Here is a 21,518-nt window from a genome sequence, read left to right on the forward strand (position 1 = left end):
AATCCCTGGAAGTTGTGACTGAGTAACCCAAAGTGCAAAAGGGGACTTATGCAGGTGGGATTAAGGTAAGGGTCTTGAGATGAAGCGGTTGCCCCGAATTTTCCAGGTGGGCCCAATGTAATTACAGGGGTCCCTACTGGGGAAGCAGGGCGCAGAATCAGACGGGAGCCAAGACCAACAGAGGCAGAGGTCGGGCACCTCAGCTCCCTCAGGCCCATGCCGACTCTCCGGGAGGCCAGACGCCCCAGGCCACCCCACTGTCCCTCAGCCATGCTGTCCTCAAGGCAAAACCGTGCTTATGCCTGGTGAGGTCAGAGCGTCTGACGAGGGTGAAAACAACAGAAAACACTCAAGAAAACCATCAATAGAGAAAACAGGTAAAAGTTTAGTATTTCATACATAACTTTAAAAAAGATACGAAAGAATACCAATACAAAACATAGCATAGCAAATAATTTTTGTACAAAATCCAGTAAGAAAACATAATTTTATCACTTAAGATGATTCATAAAATATATTTTGCTAAAAAGCAAATCAACGCGTCACAGACCGTGACACCTGCCCGAGCGCAGCAGAGAGAAAGGCGCCCGTGCTTCCCGGCGCCGAGCCCTCCCCCGAGGACGCCCGCGGGGCTCGGCTCACGGCTCGCGCCCGCAGCAGCCTCCTGGACACGGGCATGAGAGCCAGTCAGGAGCACGGCGGCCTCTCCACCCTCGGCTGCGCTCACCAGTGGCCCGGGCAGGTCACTGAGGCGAGGAGGGGGTCCACGGAGCCAGCGCACACGAGTTCGTCCCTGCGCCGCGGCGGGAAGGGGACCACCTCCAGCCGCCCCTTTACCGGTAGATGACCTTCACGCAGAACGCTTCCTCGTTTTTGTCCTCGTGGTCATTGATGTAAATCAGGATCTCCTCCTCCCCGGCGCTCCGACGAGGTGCAAACCGCAGGCCGATGGTGTAGGTCTCCCCTCCCCCGACCTGGAAGCAAGCATCCAATCCTAGCCCTACCCCGGCCACTGCTCTCTACTCCGGCAGGTTCTATGCGTGCAAACCCAGGCTGACGGAGGCGGCGAGGGGGAGGCCCCAGACCCCAGTGGCTGATGCAGGCAGGACTCCAGACACCCGGTCTTCTGAAGTAATTCCCCCGTGTTCCTGGACACGGCCGCTCTTCCCACGCCCCAGGGATGCTTCGCAACTCAAGCAGCACCCTCCACTGACAGACTGATCTGCTGTACTTTCTTCAAAACACTCAGAGCACAGAAAAGGCTGATTTACAGGGCGCTTACGGATAAAACCGCTGGCCACCCGCAGGGCGAGCTGGCCACCCGAGCCCCTGCCACGGTGCCTAGATGCGGGGGCCCCAGGAGCAGAGGCAGAAGGGCTCAAAGAGGGGTGCCCACCCCCCCACATCCAGTACCTTCCCCGGTTCAGAGCGGCACTGCTCCTTCCCCGGGCTCTCTCAAGACCACCCAGGATTAGACGGAACGGTTCCTACATGCGGTGCCGACCCCTCAGGCCTCAGGGCTCCCGGGAGACGCAGCCCCCCACAGGCAGCCCTCCACGCCCCGCGCAGCGCCCGCACCTGGAAGGAGTCCTCCCTGAACTGCAGCAGGTCAGGGTGGTCGCTGTGCAGGTGGTAGGTCCTCTGGGAGGGGTAGGGGTTGGTGTAGGTGATCCGCTTGTTGGCGCCTCTGCCTTCCCCCGCGGCCAGCGTGATCTCGAAAGCCTGCGTGGGCAGGGGCAGCCGTCGCCCTTCCTGAGCCTGCTCTGCGCGTGCGGCCCGACTTAGGGCATCTCCCCAAACAGGACAGACCCCCGCCGAGGGGGCTCACCACACAGAAGCAACCCACACCCCTACCCCCAGGCCACAGGCTACAGGCAAGGAAACTCCCACCTGAGACCAGGTCACAGGACCAGGTGACAATCAGGTGACAGACCACCCACACCACGCGCGACCCTCCAGACCTTGGAAATGACAGGTGGGCGGCAAGAGAGGCACACGAGCCACGAGGCCACCAGCTGGTGGTAGTCCACGTCGACCAGGTTAAGGTGGATGAACCGGCTCCCTGCCCTACGGGGCCTCACGGCGACATGCAGATCCTGTACCCCGTGCGGCGGCAGCACGAACACACCCTTGGGGTCCGTCTTTAAGAACAGAAGAGAAGCGGGTCAGGACACAGTCCCGAACACCTGCAGCCCAGGGCACAGAGAGAATCCCAGCTATTCTGGGGGGAGGGGGGCCCACGTGGCCTGCATGAGGCAAGAAGGGGCCCGAGTGACAATGTCAGACCTGAAACCAGACCCAGCCACGCCGTCAGGGTCACAGCGCATCACGGCCGGCATCGCTACCCGTGCGGACAAACGCCCCTCCCGCCCCCGTGGCACCGTCCCCTGAGCACCAGAGCTGCCTCAGCAGAGGGAGATCTCAGTGAGCTCCCAGCTCGAAACCCTGGCAAGGGGTCTGCATTGCCCTCATTATCCAGACGCACAGTTGTGATGAAATTAATTCCAGAGCTGCTATTAATATTTGCCTTCCAATAATTCTAAAAATTGGTCTTCGGGGTTTATATGTCACTCATCCCATGATGGCACATCCAATAAAAGGCAATTTGAATGAAGACGCTGCCAAGAGTCTTGAAGGAGCCGTGAGCCTGTCCTCAGGACCCACGCTGGCTGTAGCCAGTCCCCACACCGTCCATCCCCAGGGTGGAGCGAGGATGGGGAGAGGCCAGAGAACACCCGGTGACCCACCTTCAGTTCCTGGGGGTGTGAGGTGAAAGCCTGAACTCTCCTAACCGTCTGTGTCCCCCGAAGGACAAGGGACAGGCGGGTCCGCTGGCCCGTGACACAAGAGACATCCACACGCTGCAAGGAGTGGAGGTGGACCTGCCATATCTGGACAGGTGTCGCCAGCCAGCGATCCCTGCGCAGGACAGCAGCCATTATCAGCGTTGGTGAGGACAGCAGCTTCAACCGTGACAGAGAAGCCAGGAATGGGCCGAGAAGGTGGCCAGGAGGACATGGCCAAGGAGACAGGGTGGAGCCCAGCTGCCCCCCTCCCCAGCCACCTTCCCACTTTGAAGGCCCACTTTGACTTTGCACCACGACACCCTGTGTGAACGACAACGTGGGCTTCTGCCAGAAACGCAACAATCCCAAACCAGGTGGTGTAGGGTGAAGCCCGTGGAAAGCAGGACACACAAGAGTATGTGGGCTTGGAGGTGACCCAGGCTGGGGCTCTCGGGCCTCGTCCCAGCTGCCTGGTGCTGCAGGAGGATACCGACTGACCCTTTCCTGTGACTGGGGCTCAGTAACCCTGCCCCTCGGGCTTATCCACACACCCCGAGACAGACACTGAGCGCAGCCATCCCTGGCCCCATTCTCAGATGTCCGATCCAAAAGCCCCTAGCCTGGCCAAGTTTTTAAAGATCCTCCCTCAGGGGACTGAAACAGGAGACTTCCAAGGAAAAGGTAAAGGAACAGGGTCATTTCAACCGAGTGGGAGAAGCAAGAAGGCAACGTGAGCACCGTCTCAGGCACGGAAGGGTAACGACCAGCACCTTCCACCTCCCCCGCCCTGGGACACACTCCACCTCGAGTTTCTCTCCTCGGTGGGCTCTCCGTGCGTCCCTCAGGCCGCAGGTGCTGCTCTGATCAGAGGGTGCCCATTGCGAGGACCCTGCCAGCCCTGGAGTCTCCCCTCCCATGGCCAAAGGCCCTTCCAATGCTGCAGTTGCTTCCCACCCCCGCCCACCCCTCCAGACCTCCGGGGTTCGGGTCCACGGGCTTACGCGTAAACAGTGACAAAGAAGTCTTTGCTCTCCGGGCTTGGACCGCTAGCCACCTTCAGGAACACGTCCCGTGGTTCCCCGGGGCCCTGGCGGACATGAGGTGCCCTGAGAACACCGCCTGCCCTCCCCGCCCCCAGCCCAGCCCCTGGGCCCGAACCAGGCTCCCTCCCTCCCGACAGGTGTTTAAGTTTCGGTATTAGTCAGAATTCACTGTTGTTTTTTCACTGCAAACAAGAAAATCATTAACTTCTTGATTTCATATTGAGTTCAATAATTATATTCTGCAGGAGATTTTATCCAGTTTCCTAACCAGTCATAACACAGTTATTGCCCTTATCCTTTACACAATGGCAATTAATAAGTAGCTTAATTACCACTCACTTTATTCACTTTGCTTCATGCCTTTTTTTTTTTCATTTAAATTCAGATAATCAAAGGACTGATCTGCTAGCAGAAAAGATGAAAACTCATGCATAAAGCTCCCACAGGGATGTCAAAATAGCCTGGTAGCACCTTAGAAAGACACCACTTAACTGAAAACCTACAACGAAGAAGCTTCAGGAGGTCAGGGGGCTCAGAGGACGGGGGGGCTTGCTGGGATGGGCTCGGCAGAACTCACCACATTCTGGGTCTCACAGATGACGTTGGGGTCGCTACAGCGGACATGGACCAGGGGTTCCTCACCAGGTCTTCCCACGGGAGCACCTGGGGCAAGGAATATCAGAACAAATGTCTTTTCTGGACAGGCCTGGGCCGTGTGATGTCACTGTCTGGGGCCAGCCTGGCCCGTCACAGGTATTCAACAGACGCCTGCTGGGAGATGGGTGATGCCAGCCTACCCCAGTCCGGTCCGCACAGGCACTGGCACTGGCACTCCCACTGTAAGCGCGTCCCCGGGGACTTATCCGAAGGCAACGGGGGACTATGGAGTAAGGTGCCAGACACAGAAGACGCTGCTGTGCCCCAACGGCACCAGACCAGAACCAGACAAGTGACTGAGCAGAAGGCATGAGTGTGCTCCAGGCACAGCCCTCGGGCCCTGGGCTTTAGGAGGCGGAATCGGCCAGCCGAGGGCGCACCCTGTCATCTCACAGGACGTGAGAAGGTCACCATTTCAAACGATACAGGCAAGTGGCAGATTTTACAGGCGGGTCACAGGTTGGAGTAAGAGCATCATGGGATAACATGACGATGCCACTTGTCACCCTCAGGGAGACACCTCTTCCCGTCCGTTGAACCTGCAAAAGGCCAGCCGCGGGGACGGACGGGACGTGCCTGGGAGCGTGTGCCAGGGAGGCAGGCGGATGGCCTTCTTCAGGAAGGTGAGCTCCGGCTGGTAGAAGCGGAAGACCTGGTCCACCACGTGGGGCTGGGTCTCCACGGTGAGGCAGAGCACGGCGAGGGGTTTGCCGCCGCTCCCCCGGAACAGGACCTGCCGGGAGGGCAGACGGCGCCCGCGTCAGCACCGGCACGCGGGCTGGTGGAGAGCTGTGTGTGCCGCGCTGGCCTCCACAGGCCCCGCTCGGCCCCATGAGGCGGGAGGGACACGCACTGTGAGAAACGGGCACGGAGTCTGCAGCAGCGGACACACCGCGGGGACGGCACCCGGCACAGGGACCGCACGTGGGGCGGCGGCTACTGCCAGTTCTCCTAAGTAGGGCCCACACCTCAGATGCCAGTTAAAAGGTTTGCGAACCCAACATCAAACCCTCCTCCAGCCACTGTCCCATCGTCCAACACGCCTGCCGCGTGCGTGCAGGGAAGCTGCTCCGAGGGTCGGACGTTAACCTCACCAGGTCCTCGTGGGCGGTAAGGAGCACAAGCAGTTAGATTCCAGACGGTAAAAGGAGGCTGTGCTTCAACCAAAAAGGCTGGAAACACAAACTTCCTTTTTTAAAAAAAGTGGCTCGTGTGCCTGGGTGGCCCAGTCGGTGAAGCACCCAACTCTTGGTTTCGGCTCAGGGAGTCTCTCTCTGCCCCTCCAGCCCCTGCACGCACATGTGCTCGCTCGCTCTCTCTCTCTCAAAAGATAAATACACAAATCTTTAAAAAAGAAAAAAAAGAAAGAAAGAGTAGGTATCTTTATTCCCCAACTCCGTCTGGCCCTGAGCTGTCCAGATCGCTGAATGAGGGCAGGTGTGCAGCCCGACACCCAAGGCAACCTTCCCACATCAACAGAGAACCCGGGAAGACACGTTTATTGTGAAATCTCTTAGATGTACGTATATAACAAGCTACATAGGTAAAACTCTGTCTAAGTCATAGATCCTAACAGGACAGCCACCATGAGCCCGCACCTCTGCTTGGGATGGACCCACCGTCCACACTGCTGAGCTCTGGGTACCCTGCCAGCCCTGCCCAAGGAAGCCTCTGTGGGCCCCGTCCTGGCTTTTCTTGGCTGGTTTCCCATCTTCGGATCTTGGCTGTGCGGGTTCGGAGCTTCACCTGAATGTCTCCCCGTCTCGCGTGCGCTCACTCGGCTGGGAGAGAAGCTCCCACAAGCACACTCGCCACCCCGTCATCCGTGCCCTGACGCTCCGGCCACACTGCACCACGGAGACCGCATGTGCATCTAGGGGCTGCGGCTGCTACAGACCCATCTCTGCCCCACCCACCCCACCTCTCCCTCCCTGCTCTGGCCCCACAGCCCACAGTTCTGCTCCCCTGGCCGCGCCCGGAAGCACGGGGGACAGCCAGGCCCGGGACAAAAGGAACCCTCTGGTCAGCCTCACCCGGACGCCCGTCCTTGCCCAGCAGCAGCAGTTCCTCTCACAGTGGGGCTCAGATCCAGGCTGCGATTTTCCACCCGGCAGCCCCAGCAACGCTAGGCGGTCTCAGGGGTCTCAGGCTTACCACCCACTCTGCACAACTGAGTCTTAGCATTTCCAGCTTCAGCCCTCTGTTCCCTAGCACAAGGGGGTGGGAGGGGGCAGATAGCCACTTTTGGCCATTTCTACCTCCTTAAAAGCTTGGAGTTCTGGTTTTACCCTTCCAGAGACCTGGTTAACACGTGAGTAGTTAGCCTAGTTAACAGTGCTTCGAAAGGGATGGTGGTGCCAGACAGCAGGCAGTTCCTGCGCCCGACGCCTGCCACAAACGAGAAGCAGCAAACGTACAAATGGGCGGTCACAATGAGACTCCAAAAAAACTGACCGCCTCTGGACGTTGGTAGGATGCAATTCATTACTCTGAAAACTGATAAATAAAATGAAAGAATCCAACATTTATCCTGACTTTCTGGTTTAAAGTATATTTCAGGGCAACCAAACTGCTGGTGGGGAAATTCTTGCTTACAGCAGAATCCCAGCTAACAAGTACAGGAAGAATGAAAAAAGCTGAATGTCCCCCATTTCCCACCCAGAAGATGTGTGTGGGCAGTGAATCTGAGGTGGACAGCGGACACGGGGCACTGGGGTCAATGGGCCCGGACTCACCCAAACCACACTTGAGAAGACAAGTAAGCACAGGTGGACACCAGGAGACTTGGAGGGTCTGCTGCTGATCGGGGGCAGTGATGGCCACATAGCGAGGCTGAAAGTCCTTATCTGCTAGGGACACATGCTGAGGGGATTGTGGGTGAGCCCGTAAGATTTCTGGGGTTTGCCTTCAAACTCCAAATCCATGTACTAGCCTTAGATTGCATCGATAGCCCTACATAATGAGCTGACATGGCCTTAAACAAGGCAAAGTGGTGCCTCCACATTCAGCAAAACAAAGCAACTTCCACTGGTGACAGGGCCGCGGGCAAGCGGCCACCACAGCAAGGCAGGAACATAGGTCTGCCACCGGGTGCCGGCTTCTCATCTGGGACTCACTAAAATAATCTCTTCTCAGGGTAAGGTCTTGTTGCTTCTGTTTTTACTTTCAAACTATGTCAAAAAGGCATTTGTCTGCCCAAAAAAAAGCTTCAGAAAGTCCTAAACACAAGCGTCCTGAGCTCCCTTTCAGGACATCCTAGAGGCAGGCTGCTGGTGTGTGCAAACACGCCTTCCCTTCCAGCAGTAATGAGGATTCCCAGAAGTAACCCCACACCCCCCACACTGATCCTCTGGGACGTGGGGATGCTGTGGGGGAGGGTCAGGGGCCAGTCTAACCCCCGTGTGTGGTGGCCGCGTGCTGGGACAGCTGTGCTCCCAGGGCCATGGGAAAGGCACACAGAGCACCGAGGTCTGCAAGGTGGCAAGTGGCCAGGGAGAGGCTTCCATGCCAGACACCCACGCAGAGGCCGTACCAGCACTGCCCAAAGCAGTCACTGTCCTGCCGGACAGGAAAAGTCCCCCTCCACAGGCCCTGCTCCCCCACTGCCACCCCCGGCCCGCAGGAGGTACAATGAAGGGCAGAGGGCCAGGCCCCAGAGGCCTGCGTAACAAGAGAAGTCATGAACACTTCGCCAGGTCCACTCAGAGGATACCTGGCTCTCGCTGCAAGACCCCGAACTATCTTCGAGGAGGTGCCCTGCCCCCTTACCTTGGCATGCTTAGTGGGCATTGCACTAGACTTCTGGGGCGACCCGGCGTCCGTGCCCTTCTCAGATCTCAGCTCAGCAGAGGCCTATGAGAAACCAGCCGGCACCAGCAGGTCACGAGATGGGAGTCTGAGGGTAATGGGCCCTTCTACCTGCAGGACTTCTCCCTGTAGGAACAGCTGCCACCAGGGCCGAGGGCTCCCATGCATCGTCTCACCTGCTCTCACAATAACCGTGTGCACGGTCACTGTCATGAACCAGCCTCACTGCCCCAAAGAGGGAGCAGGGGCTGCCAGAACTGTGAAGGCCCACCCGACATGAAACCCAGCTCTGCCTGAAGCCAAAGTCCTGACGTCTTCACTGTCCTTATGACCTCTTGCCCCAGAGTGCCTCCAAAGAGCCTGCACAGGATTCTGGGAGCCTCTGAGAGTTCCTCGAGCCCCCTTAAGTGAGACCCACTATCCTACAGAAGCGACCCCAAGAGCTCAGTAAACAGGATGAAAGGCATGCCCGGCCCCCTCGCAGCCCCAGCCCACCAGTCACACCCATCACTGGAAACCTCCAAGCCCGCACGCCCTGCCGAGAAGGCCTCTGAACCAGAGCACGAACTAGAGAACACAAACTGCTGGCAAGGTTCCACCCATCAGCTCTTCTGCGGCAAGGGAGAGGTTCTGTGCCCGACAAGGAAAGAGCACTCAGAGGGGACAGGCCGGCCTTGCGCGAGGCGCACCGTGCGCCTGCCCGCGTAGGGGCTGGCGGAGCAGGCAACCACCTGAAGGCTGAGTGGTCTGAGCAGTATGGGGGGACACGTGGGCGCGCCCCACCATTATTTTGCCAAGTGGATTTTCCCATGTGCCTGACAAGCCCATTTGGCATTGGAAGAATGGCCTCCGCACCTGCGCCAGGGCCGGCGGCCCCCCAGAGAAGGTCTGGTATCTGAAGGGGATGTGGGCGGTCTCCCGCGGGCGCAGGAAGATCTGCGGGGCGAGGCTGCCCCGCAAATAGAACATGTCCTCTTCCACCGGCGTGTGCAGCTTGGCTGCGTCTTTGAAGTACTTCCACTCCCGACTGTCCTGGATGATGCTAGAAGGCAGGGGACACACGGGGCTCTGAGGCAAAAACGCTCCTCCTGGTGAGTCCCCTGCCCGCCCACTCCGAGCGGGCACCCGGGACTGTGGGCAAAAGCCGGGATCGGCAGGACCCTTGACGGTCGAGGGCAGCTTAGCTTCCATTTCAGGGAGAACCCGGAGTCACCCCAGGTAACCCCGGCGGGCCCACCGCTCTCTCCCACCTGAGCTCGGGACTGTCCACCTCGATGGTCACCGTGTGCTGCGTGTTGTGGGGGTTCCTAAGGGCAAACTCGAAGAACTCGGCAGTGCCCAGTGTGACGTGGATCGTGTGCTCGGTGGTGATGGCCAGGCTCAGCGCACTGGCGATGCTCTCCGCCTTCGTGCGCTCCCGATAGGCCGCGATGACCTGCAGGTCGCGGGCGTGCTGCGCGTGGACGCTCTGCTGAGCCTGCGGGACACAGGTGTCAAACCAGGCCCCAGTCCTGGCCGTGCTCTCCTTCTCAAGGGCTGGTCCGCCCCCTCCCCCACTCCCACCAGAATACCAAATTTCTTCTGGAATCACTACCACCTCTTCCTCAGGCACCTGAGTTGGATGGGACTGGCCCACCCCCAGGTCCAGAGGACAGAGAATGGGTCTACAAGGCACTCTTGGCTTCTCTCTGCCCTGCGGAGGTCTCCCCTGTAGGAGGCGGGGTCTGCCCTGCATGCTCCCCACTCTCCCCAGGCCTCGAGGCTGGAAACTGGGCACAACGGGGAATTAGAAGCAGAGGCTTCTAACAAAAGAGGAGAAAAGGGCCTCAAAGCTGCTAAACTGGTGATGGGCTCACTGGCCAGGTCCCAGCGTGGCAGCAGGAGCCCTGTCTGCGAGCAGGGGCCTAACTGACCTGAGCCAAGCCAGAGTCTACACAGCGGGTGGGCTGCCTCCCTGGGGCTCAGCCACAATCCTTCATCCGCCTCCTTCCTCGATGCCCTCACGGGGCTTGGCCAACACGGCGTAGTCCAGAGGCTTATGCTTCTTGTGTGACTCATACTAAAGAGTGAGGTCCACAGCGACTTCCCTGCGAGATCTAAGACCTAGAAGGGGACCCCCCCCAACCCTCCTCCGTGCTGGGGAATCAGCCAGGCCACGTGCTGAGAACCTCTGAACACTGGGGAGGCCCAGACATCAGAAGGCAGAGGTGGTTTGAATGCCTTTGGACTTCAAGTCAAGAAGTAAGGACCAAATTTCATTTCTGACTTAAATTACTTTGGATATTGACTTTCCAACATCCAAAACGCTGGCCTTCCCCTCACATGGGGGTTGAAGCTGAGCCTTTAATTTCTCCCTGGGGATCTGAGAACAGGAGCGTGGTCATGCTCATATATGAGACCTCCCTACACAGACCTAGATGATTAGAGCTGCTTCGTGGAGTGTGGGATGGCATGGCCAGACGTAATTTAGGCTGAGATAACACACAGACAGTGCACTATGCTGACCCACCCCCAAGTCGCAGGACAAAACGTATACTGCCCACCAGTGGACCACCCGCCAGTGGACGACCCACCACAGGTTCTAGGGGAGAGGCCGGGGGCAGGGCATGGCGACAGCCACTCCCCAGTTTACCGCAGACCAGATGGTGAAAAGTCACAAGCAGAGTCAGCATGACCCTGGGGCTTGTGAGGAGGGACTCTCCTTGCCTGTCCTGTGTCCTTCCATACCTGGCATCCCTGGCCTCCCTCCACCCCACAGGACATGGGGTGACTTCTCTGATAGAAAGTTCTGGAATATGAACCAGGCAGGCATAGCCCTACCCTCCCTCAACTCTTCCTTTTGGGATCGACAGGCCTGGACACCACATCAGGTGCTCGCACTGCTCCTACCAGCGGTGGGGTCAGCGGCCTACAGTCGTATGGCCTCACCCAGGGGGCTCGGGTCTGATGTTAGCTCCAGACTGTGTCACAAGCACCCTGACTACAGCCAGAAGCCACGTCTCCAGGAATTGCTTCACCGGTCACTAGAGTCATCAGTAACCGAGGTGACACTTCAGTCTCTCTCTACATACTCCTGTCTGATCTCTCAATCGATTCGAAAGTCAGGCAGATGAAGGGTGAGGACACTTATGGAGCCCTTGGGTCCCCACAGGCAGCAGAGCCCAGTGACTAGGTCAAGGATGGGCACAGTACCCAACCAGAGCACCCGAGAGACTAGTGAGCCTTTTGCCGGGATTTCTGGAAATAAAGCTCTCTCTTCTGTGGCCCCTGCACGGAATGACAACATGAAACGGCATTACTGCTGCCAAACTGCTACTGTGAGGGACAGTCTGGGGGCTGCAGGGGGTGGGCAGAGGGCAGAGGTGGGGGGCCAGTCCCAGGGGCCTGCCTGGTCAGTACCAGGCCCAGAATGCTGGGGCGCCTGCTCAAACACGGAATGGCTGGTCTGCAGTCCAGGCCAAGGGCCCTGGGGACCCCGCTGCCGCACAGACCTGTGTGCTCTAGGCTTTGTCACTGCAGCCTCAGAGGACGCCCCACGGGAGAGGACAGCCTGCCAGCCCTTCTCCCCAGGCTGGGGCTCCATGGAGAAGGTGCCCAGCGCACGGCCCTCCTGTGGCCGGGGCTCCGCCTGCAGACAGCGGCTGACGCCGCCCAACAGCAGATGGGACGGGCCGCCGTGCCAGGCGCCAGACACGGAAGCTGAGCCACCCTCATACGACGCTGGGACTGTCCCAAGCAACAGTGGGGACACCAATGCGGGCATCTGGCCCCACTCTGTGCTCCACCACCTCCCCGAGAAGCCCCAGACCATCAGCATCCCTCAGGCCCGTGACGACGGCCGGGGAAGCAAGCCTGCACAGCGCTGCGCTCTGCCTCCCGAGGCACAGCCCCCCGGGGCCCGAGACCAGCTGACCGCGTGAGTGCATCCGGCACCGACCACCAGCCAGGGGCGCAGCACCTTGGCCCCGAGCACCGCTTCACTTCCGGCTCTCGTCAGAGAGGCTGTGAGAACTCTCCATGGGGGAGAACCCACTGCCTACTCGATGAAACAAGTCACTTCCACCTTCAGTTCTCCAGCTTGCTGACCCAGGAAAATCATGAGAATTTAGCGGAACATTTCCTTGTTTTCAGAAATCCAGGTACTTCCAAATTCACTGCTGTACTCAGAACGGGGCTCTGAGCTGCCAATCTCTACCAGCACACATCAAACAGGAGGAAAGCCACCAACACGAAGGTGAGAACGGGACACCAGCACGGGCACCGGCAGCACCTCACTGAGGACCTGCCGTGCGCCGGGCCCACCGCCCAACGAGGCGGAGCCGCGGGTGAGCCCGGGGGGCAGCTGACACAGCCACGGTGCTGCCGGGCCGCCAGCTCTGGGCCCCCAGCCTCAGCAGCTGCCGTGGGGAGGAGGCACCTCCGGACCCCAGCCCTGCCAGCTTCCCCGAGCCCACCAGCCCCACCAGGCCCTCTCCTGGACCTCTTCTCTCCCGTTAGACTCCACAGTCTTGCTCGCTGGCCTGTTTCCGTCTCTCTTGTTACACCCCACACCTGAGGGTAGGAATGTTCCCCAGCTGCTGTGAGCATGAAGGGCCGTGAAGGGAGGTCTATTCAGATACCTGCCTGCCTTAATGTAAAGGGTGATCCTTGAAGATCTTTCTCAAGGCCCCTGTGGGGCCTTGATGGTCTTCCATAAACCCGTCAAGTACAACCACTCTCTCCTCCTAGGCCTATGCTGCAAAATATGGTAGGGTCTTATCTAGATTTTTAGACAAAAATGAAATTTTTCTGGTCAGAATGATTACTTGATTTGCACTGATGACCCATTCACAGCTCTGACCCCAAACCTAGGGGACCCTCAGAATCCCCTCTGGAGCTTTCTTAACAGCCCAGGTTATGGACCCGCATGTGTGTCCCAGCTGGACACAGGATCTCCAGGGGTGGGGCCCAAGAATCAGCTTTCATAAAAACTCTCCAGGTAACTGACTTGAAAACCTCCCTTGGTGGCTGGGAGGTCCGTCTCCCCTACGTTCCACAGGTAGGATTTGGGAAGGAGAGAGAGAGCCATGTGGGAGAAAAGAAAACAGAGGACAAGGCTGCTTTCATTCACAACGACCAAGTCCCCCGCATGGGGACATCCAGGGACAGTGGGAGGTGGATGACGCCCTCACCAACATGCTGGCCCCCCAGCAGCTGAGCTCTCCTCCGGACTCCTGAAGGCGCACGGACCTCATCCGCTCCAGCTTGCGCCTGCGGATAGCGTCCCCCTCGCGGCCGGCGCCCTGGGGCCCCTTGCTCCCGTGCTGCGTGTGCGTGAACAGCATGGCAGCCAGCTCACAGTCCACGTCAACCAGCTTCTGTGCTTGGACCACATTTTTTACTGCTGGAAGGTTCAAAGAGGAAGCAAGAGATTAAAGTGTAGAATTTACATTATTTAAACAGAGCCAGCAACAAGCTTCCAGCCACCTCACCCAGGGAGGGAGCTCAGCAGGCACCTTGCCCTTTCCTGTACCTTCTAAGATATTGATAAAGATGGTAATCCTATAAGCTGGTCTCCACAATGTCCCCCCTTTACAAGCCTTTCAAATAAAGGAATGCTGATCTTGGTCCTTAGAGACAAATTAATACACCATTAGGTGACTTTCCAGAGGAAAATAAAGATCAGTGTTCTAGAAGCTGGTGCTCTCTGGACTTTCAAGGGCTGCTGATACCCTCATCCAGGATGCAACCCCACCAGCAAGAGCCTCCTGATGTGGGGACCACTCTGAGATCTCAGGACCCTGTCCCACCATGTCCTCAGACCCACCTGTGTGCGCAGATCAGGAATCAGGGGCTCTGATGAGCTGCCCACTTGGCCTGAAGCCCCAGCTTGGGTTGTGGCGGGGGCTCAGACCACTCTGGCTCCCGAGCTCATGCCCATGACTGCACCCAGCTGCCTCTAGACAGCCCAGCCCCCAGGGAACCGACTCCTCTGGGGGACTCTGCTCAAACCCTGGACATACAAGGAAACCACGTGAGCAGACAAACTGGGGCTGAAGCAGGCCAGGCACCAGCAGGCAGAGAAGCCACATTTTCTTCAGGTGACAAAGACACACACGGCACACGAAGGTCACAAGCTGACACACGAGATTCCCAGACCAGGACTCACGCTGGCGCAGGCGGGCAGAAGAGAAGGAGCACCCCAACCTAGGACTGGGCCCTTCCTGAGCCTCAGGCATCCGCGGCACCCACGGGAAATGAGCGCCTGCTGAATCAGCCGGCCGGGTCGCACGCCGTCACCGTCACCGCATCTCCAGCCTCCGACTCCATGTGGTGGTAAAGCAATCTCTCCCCTGCCTCGCCCACCTCTTCCATTACCCGTAACAAGGGCTATTTTCAGGTTCCTCACCACCATTTTAAAGCTGTTCATTGCTTTTCAGATGCCACGAGTCGATTTAGACAAGTAAGAGGGCATCCCAAAACCGTCCTTCCACGTCTCAGGTGCAGGCATAGTGGGTACACCACCCCACCTAGGTCGGCTTTGAGTGGCCCGAGGCCCACCGTCCCGGGGAAAGGAGACAAGCGAGGCTGGGGGCTAACCAATGAGCTCGTGTGTCAGACTGCATCACCCAGGTCCAAAGAAACCAAAAATGAAATTCCAGCACTGCTCAGAGCCTGGAAGCACTTTCTAAAACTCTGTACACTTCCTACTTGCCATGCCTTTGCCCAGGGGGGAAGAAGGGCTCTCTGACAGAACGCCCCATCCTCTGTCTTTGATCAAACAGGAAGAGGGGGACCAAGGGCTCCAGACACTCTCCATTCACTCAACAAACTCTCATAAGTTACAGATCCCCACACAGCCTGGCAGAGCCCCTGACATCCTGGGCCCCACGGTGGGGCTTTCACCCCACCTTGTTGGGGTGTTCTTGGACCAGCCAGGGATGGAGAAGCACTGGCCCCAAAGTGGGAATTCCAGATTCTCACCCAAGTTCACCACCCTTTACACACAACTGGCCAAGCCACCTGACCTCCACTATCTTGGTTTCTTCAACACTAAAGGGGAGAACAGACTCTCAGCCTGCTGGGATCTTGGACCCTGGACCCCTCTAAGCATCAGAACCTCTGGGGCCCTCTCCCAGGAGAACATTCGAGCCCCCACAAATTCTGGGCTAGAGTTTCAGGGAACATGGGGTCCTGGAGGCCTTGAGGCTCTCACCAGCCACAGCACAGGGCCTCCCTCCCTGGGCACAGGTTCAAGGACAACAGTATCCGAGGACAGTCAACACAGGAAGCTCCGGGCAGCTGCAGATCCAGGCCAGATGGTCTGCAACATGGGGGGACACCACCCAAAGGGCACACCCTGCTCTTCATCCCACCAACAGGTACTTTGCATGCAGACCTGTGGATGATTTAAGGGGACAGAAAACTTCAGACGCCCCCTGCTGTGAACAACCTTCTCCCAAGCGCAGGCCTCTGCCTCCCAAGCTCCACGACTGGTTTGTTCCTCCTCTCCCCAATGTGGGGACTTCAAATCAGTTTTTAAAATCCAGTCTTTGTTCATCCTGACCTCTTCTTCATTTCCTGCTCCCCTGCAGATGGGCAGCTAACCAGCTGGCTTCCACGGAGCCCGTGCTAGAGCACGCTGGGTGTGGCGCACGCGCTGACCTGGCACAGCCCAAGGGTCCACTGAGGCAGGGCGCTGACCTGGACACGACGGCCTCCGCTCCCGCCCCCAGATCACACGTGTACCTGCGCGCACACGCACATACACGTAGCCTTCCGCCTCTCGCTCCACCCTACCCCCACGCCGATCACCCCCGCACACGACCCACTCGCCCGAGCCCGCTCCTCACTCACGTCTCAGACCCCCGCGCGCGAGGAGACTGCCTCCCTTGAAGTGGCCGGCTCCATCATTCGAGATGACCCGTGACCTGGAAGGTGGCAACGAGCTGGAATTTCTCACTGTCTGCTCACACACGTGACCTAAATAAAAAACATCCCAGCAGAAGGTATCAACACCAAAAGGAGTGTGAAAAGACACATCAATATCTCCCGTAGGGAGTTCTGGGTTTCAAAGGGCCCGTCCATGCCCCCTGGCCTGCTAACACCCCAAAACCGCACTGTGGGTTCTGAATCTGCTTGGCCGTCGAGAGCGGACAGGCAGGCGTGTCCTCTCGCATGCGGGCAGCAGCGTCTGCTCTCCCACGGGGTTAAAACTCTGGGTGCTCAGGGCGCCCGCTCACACAGTCTCACTTCTCGATCTCCGGAGAGGCCCTGGCAGCCCCGCTCCGTGGGACGGCTCACACCTTCCCACACCCCCTACTCAGGGGAGGCCTCTGTGCACGTCCGCAAGCGGCTGACTTTAAACACACTTGAACGTAAAAGAGCCTCGGCAAGCTGGAATCTTCTGGAGCTGTTTCCACACAGAAGCCTTGGAGAGAAGCAGCACGCAGCTTCAGAGGGCCGGGCGCGAGCCAGAGGCAGAGCACACCACACCCCTGCCCCGGCTGAACGGCAAGCAGCCCCAGCTAACCGGCCAACGCGTGCAAGGCCCAGGGGCGAAGAAGTGTTTGTCTACAGAAATGCTTCTCCTGGGAGGACAGAATCCTACCCTCGGAACCGGCGACCACTCTGCGCGGACGTGACTCCCACCTCAGGGGAGGCAGGGTACAGCTGATGAAGTCGGGTTCCAAAATGAACCCCCAAGTTCCAAACACAAATGCTTGCACTGTGGGCTTCCCCGATTCCAGGAGGATGGTGTTGAACACCTGCAGGCATGGGGCATCCTGGGAGCTGTTAAGAGGTACCCCTTCCCCCAGGTGCCTGTTTCCCAGCTCTCTGCATCACCCCTCCCCACCTCCACTCTGCCCCAGGAGAGAACAGGGTGGCTTCCCTGCTAAGCTCCGCCCTCCCTGCAGGACAGAGCGGGTGCAGGAGCACACCCCTGACCACAGCGGTGAGCTGGTCACCGGCAGCGGTGACCAAGGTGACATTTTCATCTCCAGCTGCCTGACAGAAACGTCTCCCTCTCGACTGGTTCTGAGCTGCGGTCGGGAAGGGACTGCCTGTCCCGCCAGGGAGGTCACGTGGTCTCTGCCCTGCTGCCAACGGGGGCTGTCCCTGCAGACCCCAGGGAATAGCAGCTGGAGACCCCAGGGACTAGCAGGTGGAGACCCCAGGGAATAGCAGGTGGAGACCCCGAAGACACGGGTGTGGCAGCAGACCATCCCTCAGGAGACTAGCAAGGACTAAGGCCCCAATGGGTGTGGGGAAAAATGCTCAATTCGAAAATGACAGACAGACTGAAACCACCTCCAGCCAAATCAAGAAGTGATTTACTTCGCGTGGTTTAAAGGCTGGCGACGCACAGGTGAGCAGAGTCCTCCCCCCGGGGAATTCCATTCTCATCGTTTTCAAACTCCTCTGGTCGTCTCGAGTGTTTTCTGAGAATCACATCAGGCTGGCCCTCCCCCAGCCTTCCTGTGATAAGAGCTGCTTCTGGTTCTCTGCCCTGCTGCTCAAAGTGTCCACAGCTCAGCCAGCAGCCCCAGCAAGCACTGGAGCATTGGCGGTCTTCCACACGCCCGGTCAGAGAGACCACCACACGGGACAGGCGTGGAGCTCACTGTCGAGAGCCTTCCCTGACACAGCACCACACTCCAGGCCTGGTGAAGCACGGGGTCGAGAAACCGGCTCCGGAGCCCAGGTTCTGCCAGCTGGGAGCATGCCACATCACCATGGGTTTCTCGCCTGCCTGGCCACCAAGGCCAGTGACAGTCCTACCTGGGGTCTCTTCCTGGGGGAACTTCGGTGCCAGGCCCAGTCATCCTGCTGTTCTGTCCCTACCCCAACGTCGGCTCTGTTTGTGCAGTGCACACATCCACCTTCAGACTCAGACCTCCAGGCAGACACCACATTTGCCCCTCCCGTCCCCCCCTCTGGCCCTGCATCTTGAGAACAAGCTTCTGGAGTCCCAACTGTTCTCGGTCTCTGCTCTGCTGGGAAGCACAGAACACTTCTTCACAGGGGTCTGCCTGACACCCAGCCACAGCTGCTTCTCTGCTCTCCCCCTGCGGGTGGATGGGCTGCTGAGTCCTCTGCCAAACACAGTCTTCTCATCTCCCTGGGGTCGGTTCATCCCCAACACAGCCCAGAGTCCCAAAGTCGTGAAGCTCGTCCCCAAGAATGGAACCTGGTATGAACACCCCTTTGGTGGGATCAGCTGCTCATGCCTCAGGGTCTGCTTTGTCAGCCCAAGTCCAAGAGGAACAGACCTGGAGACAAGACAGGCTCTCACACTCGCTCATTCAGCCATTCATGGACCTTGCATCATGCCAGGCCATGGTGGCCGCTGCTGGGCGAACAGCACAACAAGGAAGAACCAGCTGTGTCCCCAAGAAGCCCCCAGGCCCAGAGAGGGACAGACAAGCAAACAAGCGGACAGGCAGGGAGGGGACAGCCAGCAGGTGCCACAGCCCAGGTCCTGGCACTGACACTCACTCCCCTGGTACCACCCTGCTCTCCATGTGAGAGGGGACAAAGCGCCATCCAGCCCACGTGCGCTCAGTTCCTGCCCCGAGCTCAGAGTCAATCTGGGCTCCTGGCTCTCAGCGCTGTTTCTTCCCAGTGCGGGCAGACGGTCTGGCAAGCTCTCCATTCCGCCCTGAGGGCCTGTTCCATTGGTCACCTGGCAGTGGGCACATGCTACCTCTGCTCCCTGTCGGGCACAACGGATTCACGCCACCCCTGAGGGAATCTGGGAACCCTCCGTGGCCGTCCCTGAAGCACAGGCAGGGAGGCCTTCACCCGCGTCTAGCTGAAGTGCGCGCAGCCTACATTCAGCCTGGTAAGAGCTCCATTGGGGGGACGCACAGAAGCCAGGGCAACGGCTGCGGGTCAGGCTCTGGTGCAGACAGCTTGCAGGGGTGCGCGGCCAGCGGCCTTAGAGTCCGGGCTCTCGGGAATCACGACTGTCACCGCAGCATGCGGGACCGGCAGGACCATGCGGTCACCTCTGGACAGACCAGGCGGTCCCTGAGCATCACCGTTTCCTCTGACAGTATCTGCACTCAGAGCAGCGGTTTGTTTGGAAGCTGGGACAATAAACTAGATCAGCGGAACATACGCCTGCTCACTCAGGGACGGACACAGCAAAGGTGCTCATGTCCTCAGGGCACAGCCTGAGATCTCAAACCACTGTGGGCTTTCTTTCCCTTCGGTGACACCTGGGTTAAGCTGGGGACCCACACATTTGCCGTGGGAGCGGAAACGCCCTCCAGATAGGGCTCCTGACGCGGTTTGCAACTGCCCTCTTTCCATGGCGGGAGCAGAGCACGTCACCATGTCCGACCCCAAACCCAGGCCCTCTGTCCACACCACCCGCTTCTCCTTCAACCCTGAGAACACAAAGCCAGGGGTCGGGGCAACCCTCCTTCCCCAGGGGGCCCCCAGTAAGGCTGCAGACACAAGTGACAACAGACCCCCGATGAAGCACAGTCACACCGCACCACCAGGACCACCGGGATGGATGAGCACGGCTCTCACGACCACCACATGGTGAACCATCATGGAGAGACCCTGTGGATGAGGCTGCAAAGACCATCACGGAGCCCGTCTGAGCCGAGAGGCTGCGGGCATGAGCACCACCCCTCCCTGGGCACGGAGAGGGTGCCTCGTTCCACAGCCTCACGCCTGGCCACACAGCCTGTGAATGCGGAGCCACGGAGCGCCGTCCAGGCGACGCCACGCCAGGCACTGGGATGCTGGCCTGACCCTGCTTCTGTCCCCCGAAGCTCACACAGCCTCATCCTGCCTGCTGCCCGGGGCAGAACAATCAGTTTTAGAAAGAAATAAAAGCCATGACACTTTTTTTTTTTCCAAAAAATGCAAAATTTACAGAGGAAACCACAGCGCGGCCGCACAGACCAGAGTGCTGCGTGCATTTGTCCTTTGTTAACCCCCCTCCGCGTCGCACCTCTCGGGCGGGCGTCTCGACTCTCTCCCTCGCGCTATCGCTCTCTTGCAGGCAAAGTATGAAAATGACAATTTAAGATAACATATAATGGAGCTAATCTTTCTTCTGAAGATAAGATTTAAAACGCGGAGTCACTGCACATTTGTGGGCTGGGAATAAATAGAAAAACAACCAACACAATCTCAGAAGCAGAACATCTCTTGCAGCTCCCTCACTCGTAGGAGCTTCTGAATGACGTCTGCTGTTCACATGCGGCTCATTTCTTTCTCCAGAACCTAATTGAGTTTTGCTGTTTCCATATTGTCTGTTTTCCAGGCTGCCTCGGATCCTGCAATTGTAAACAAGCAGGCAGAAACCTCCAACCTGACTTAATGAGCTGTGTGCACTCCTCCTGCTGTGGCCGCCCCAGCCCGCCCACCTCCAGGCGGCCCACACGGGCACATGTGGCCCATGGGGCTCCAGGCTTTAAAGTCAGCCTGGGCTTTGAGGAATGGAAAATTCTCCCATAAAACGCGAGAGGTTTGAGTCTCATCTAAACAGACACGGCTCCAAAAACCTCAAACGGCTTGGTTTCGTCCTGCTTTCCATTTCACCCCGAAAAACCCCAATCTTTCCATAGTCTTCTCAAGGGAGACTGAGTGGGCTTGTCCCCTGGCCCCACAGGGGCTCACTCTGGCCCCCTGCCCTGTGGGGGGCACAGGCAGGCTTGCCGGCCCCACGTTCCCTGTCGGTCAGGGCCTCAGTGGAGCCTCCAGAACATCCAGGCAAGTCCACTGTAGCCACAGCCAGCCCAACACCCGGCTGCCAGCACGTGGATGAAGGCACATCAGGGCTGTCTGTGCTCAATGTGTCTGAGGAGTGACCCTCGAACACCATTAGATGTAAGGTCAGAGTGCTGGGCTCTGAGGAAGTGCGCTTCTCCGTTCCCTTATCCCCAAGCTGAATGGACGTTGAACATTTATCTTTCCTCTCCTGTGATGGAGTAGTTCTGTGGGCTGATATTCTAGATGAAAATCTCTCCTAGAGCCAATCATTTTATCTGAGGATTGTCACAGAGATGCTCCGTAAACAGCACCAAGAAACAAAATGTGGGGGCGCCTGGGTGGCAGAGCGGTTAAGCGTCTGCCTTTGGCTCAGGGCGTGATCCCGGCGTTATGGGATCGAGCCCCACATCAGGCCTCTGCTATGAGCCTGCTTCTTCCTCTCCCACTCCCCCTGCTTGTGTTCCCTCTCTCGCTGGCTGTCTCTATCTCTGTCAAATAAATAAATAAA

At 58.4% G+C, this 21,518-nt stretch overlaps 1 protein-coding gene across 1 annotated transcript in view; it reads right to left on the reverse strand.

Moving 5' to 3' along the window:
* Positions 1-352: 352 nt before the first annotated feature.
* NPHP4 (nephrocystin 4) overlaps positions 353-21,518 on the reverse strand; it is a 126,489-nt gene continuing 105,323 nt past the window's right edge. The window contains exons 18-29 of the mRNA XM_034671121.1: positions 16,130-16,255; positions 13,465-13,673; positions 9,544-9,770; positions 9,149-9,335; positions 8,255-8,338; positions 5,063-5,219; positions 4,407-4,492; positions 3,788-3,873; positions 2,748-2,919; positions 1,962-2,141; positions 1,579-1,722; positions 353-974 (exon numbers count right to left, since the gene is read on the reverse strand). Of these exons, the coding sequence (XP_034527012.1) occupies positions 834-974; positions 1,579-1,722; positions 1,962-2,141; positions 2,748-2,919; positions 3,788-3,873; positions 4,407-4,492; positions 5,063-5,219; positions 8,255-8,338; positions 9,149-9,335; positions 9,544-9,770; positions 13,465-13,673; positions 16,130-16,255 (1,799 nt within the window). The 3' untranslated portion in view covers positions 353-833. The remainder of the gene's footprint in view (positions 975-1,578; positions 1,723-1,961; positions 2,142-2,747; positions 2,920-3,787; positions 3,874-4,406; positions 4,493-5,062; positions 5,220-8,254; positions 8,339-9,148; positions 9,336-9,543; positions 9,771-13,464; positions 13,674-16,129; positions 16,256-21,518) is intronic.

The sequence above is a fragment of the Ailuropoda melanoleuca genome, chromosome 11 (assembly GCF_002007445.2).
Source record: "Ailuropoda melanoleuca isolate Jingjing chromosome 11, ASM200744v2, whole genome shotgun sequence".
NCBI lineage: Eukaryota > Metazoa > Chordata > Mammalia > Carnivora > Ursidae > Ailuropoda > Ailuropoda melanoleuca.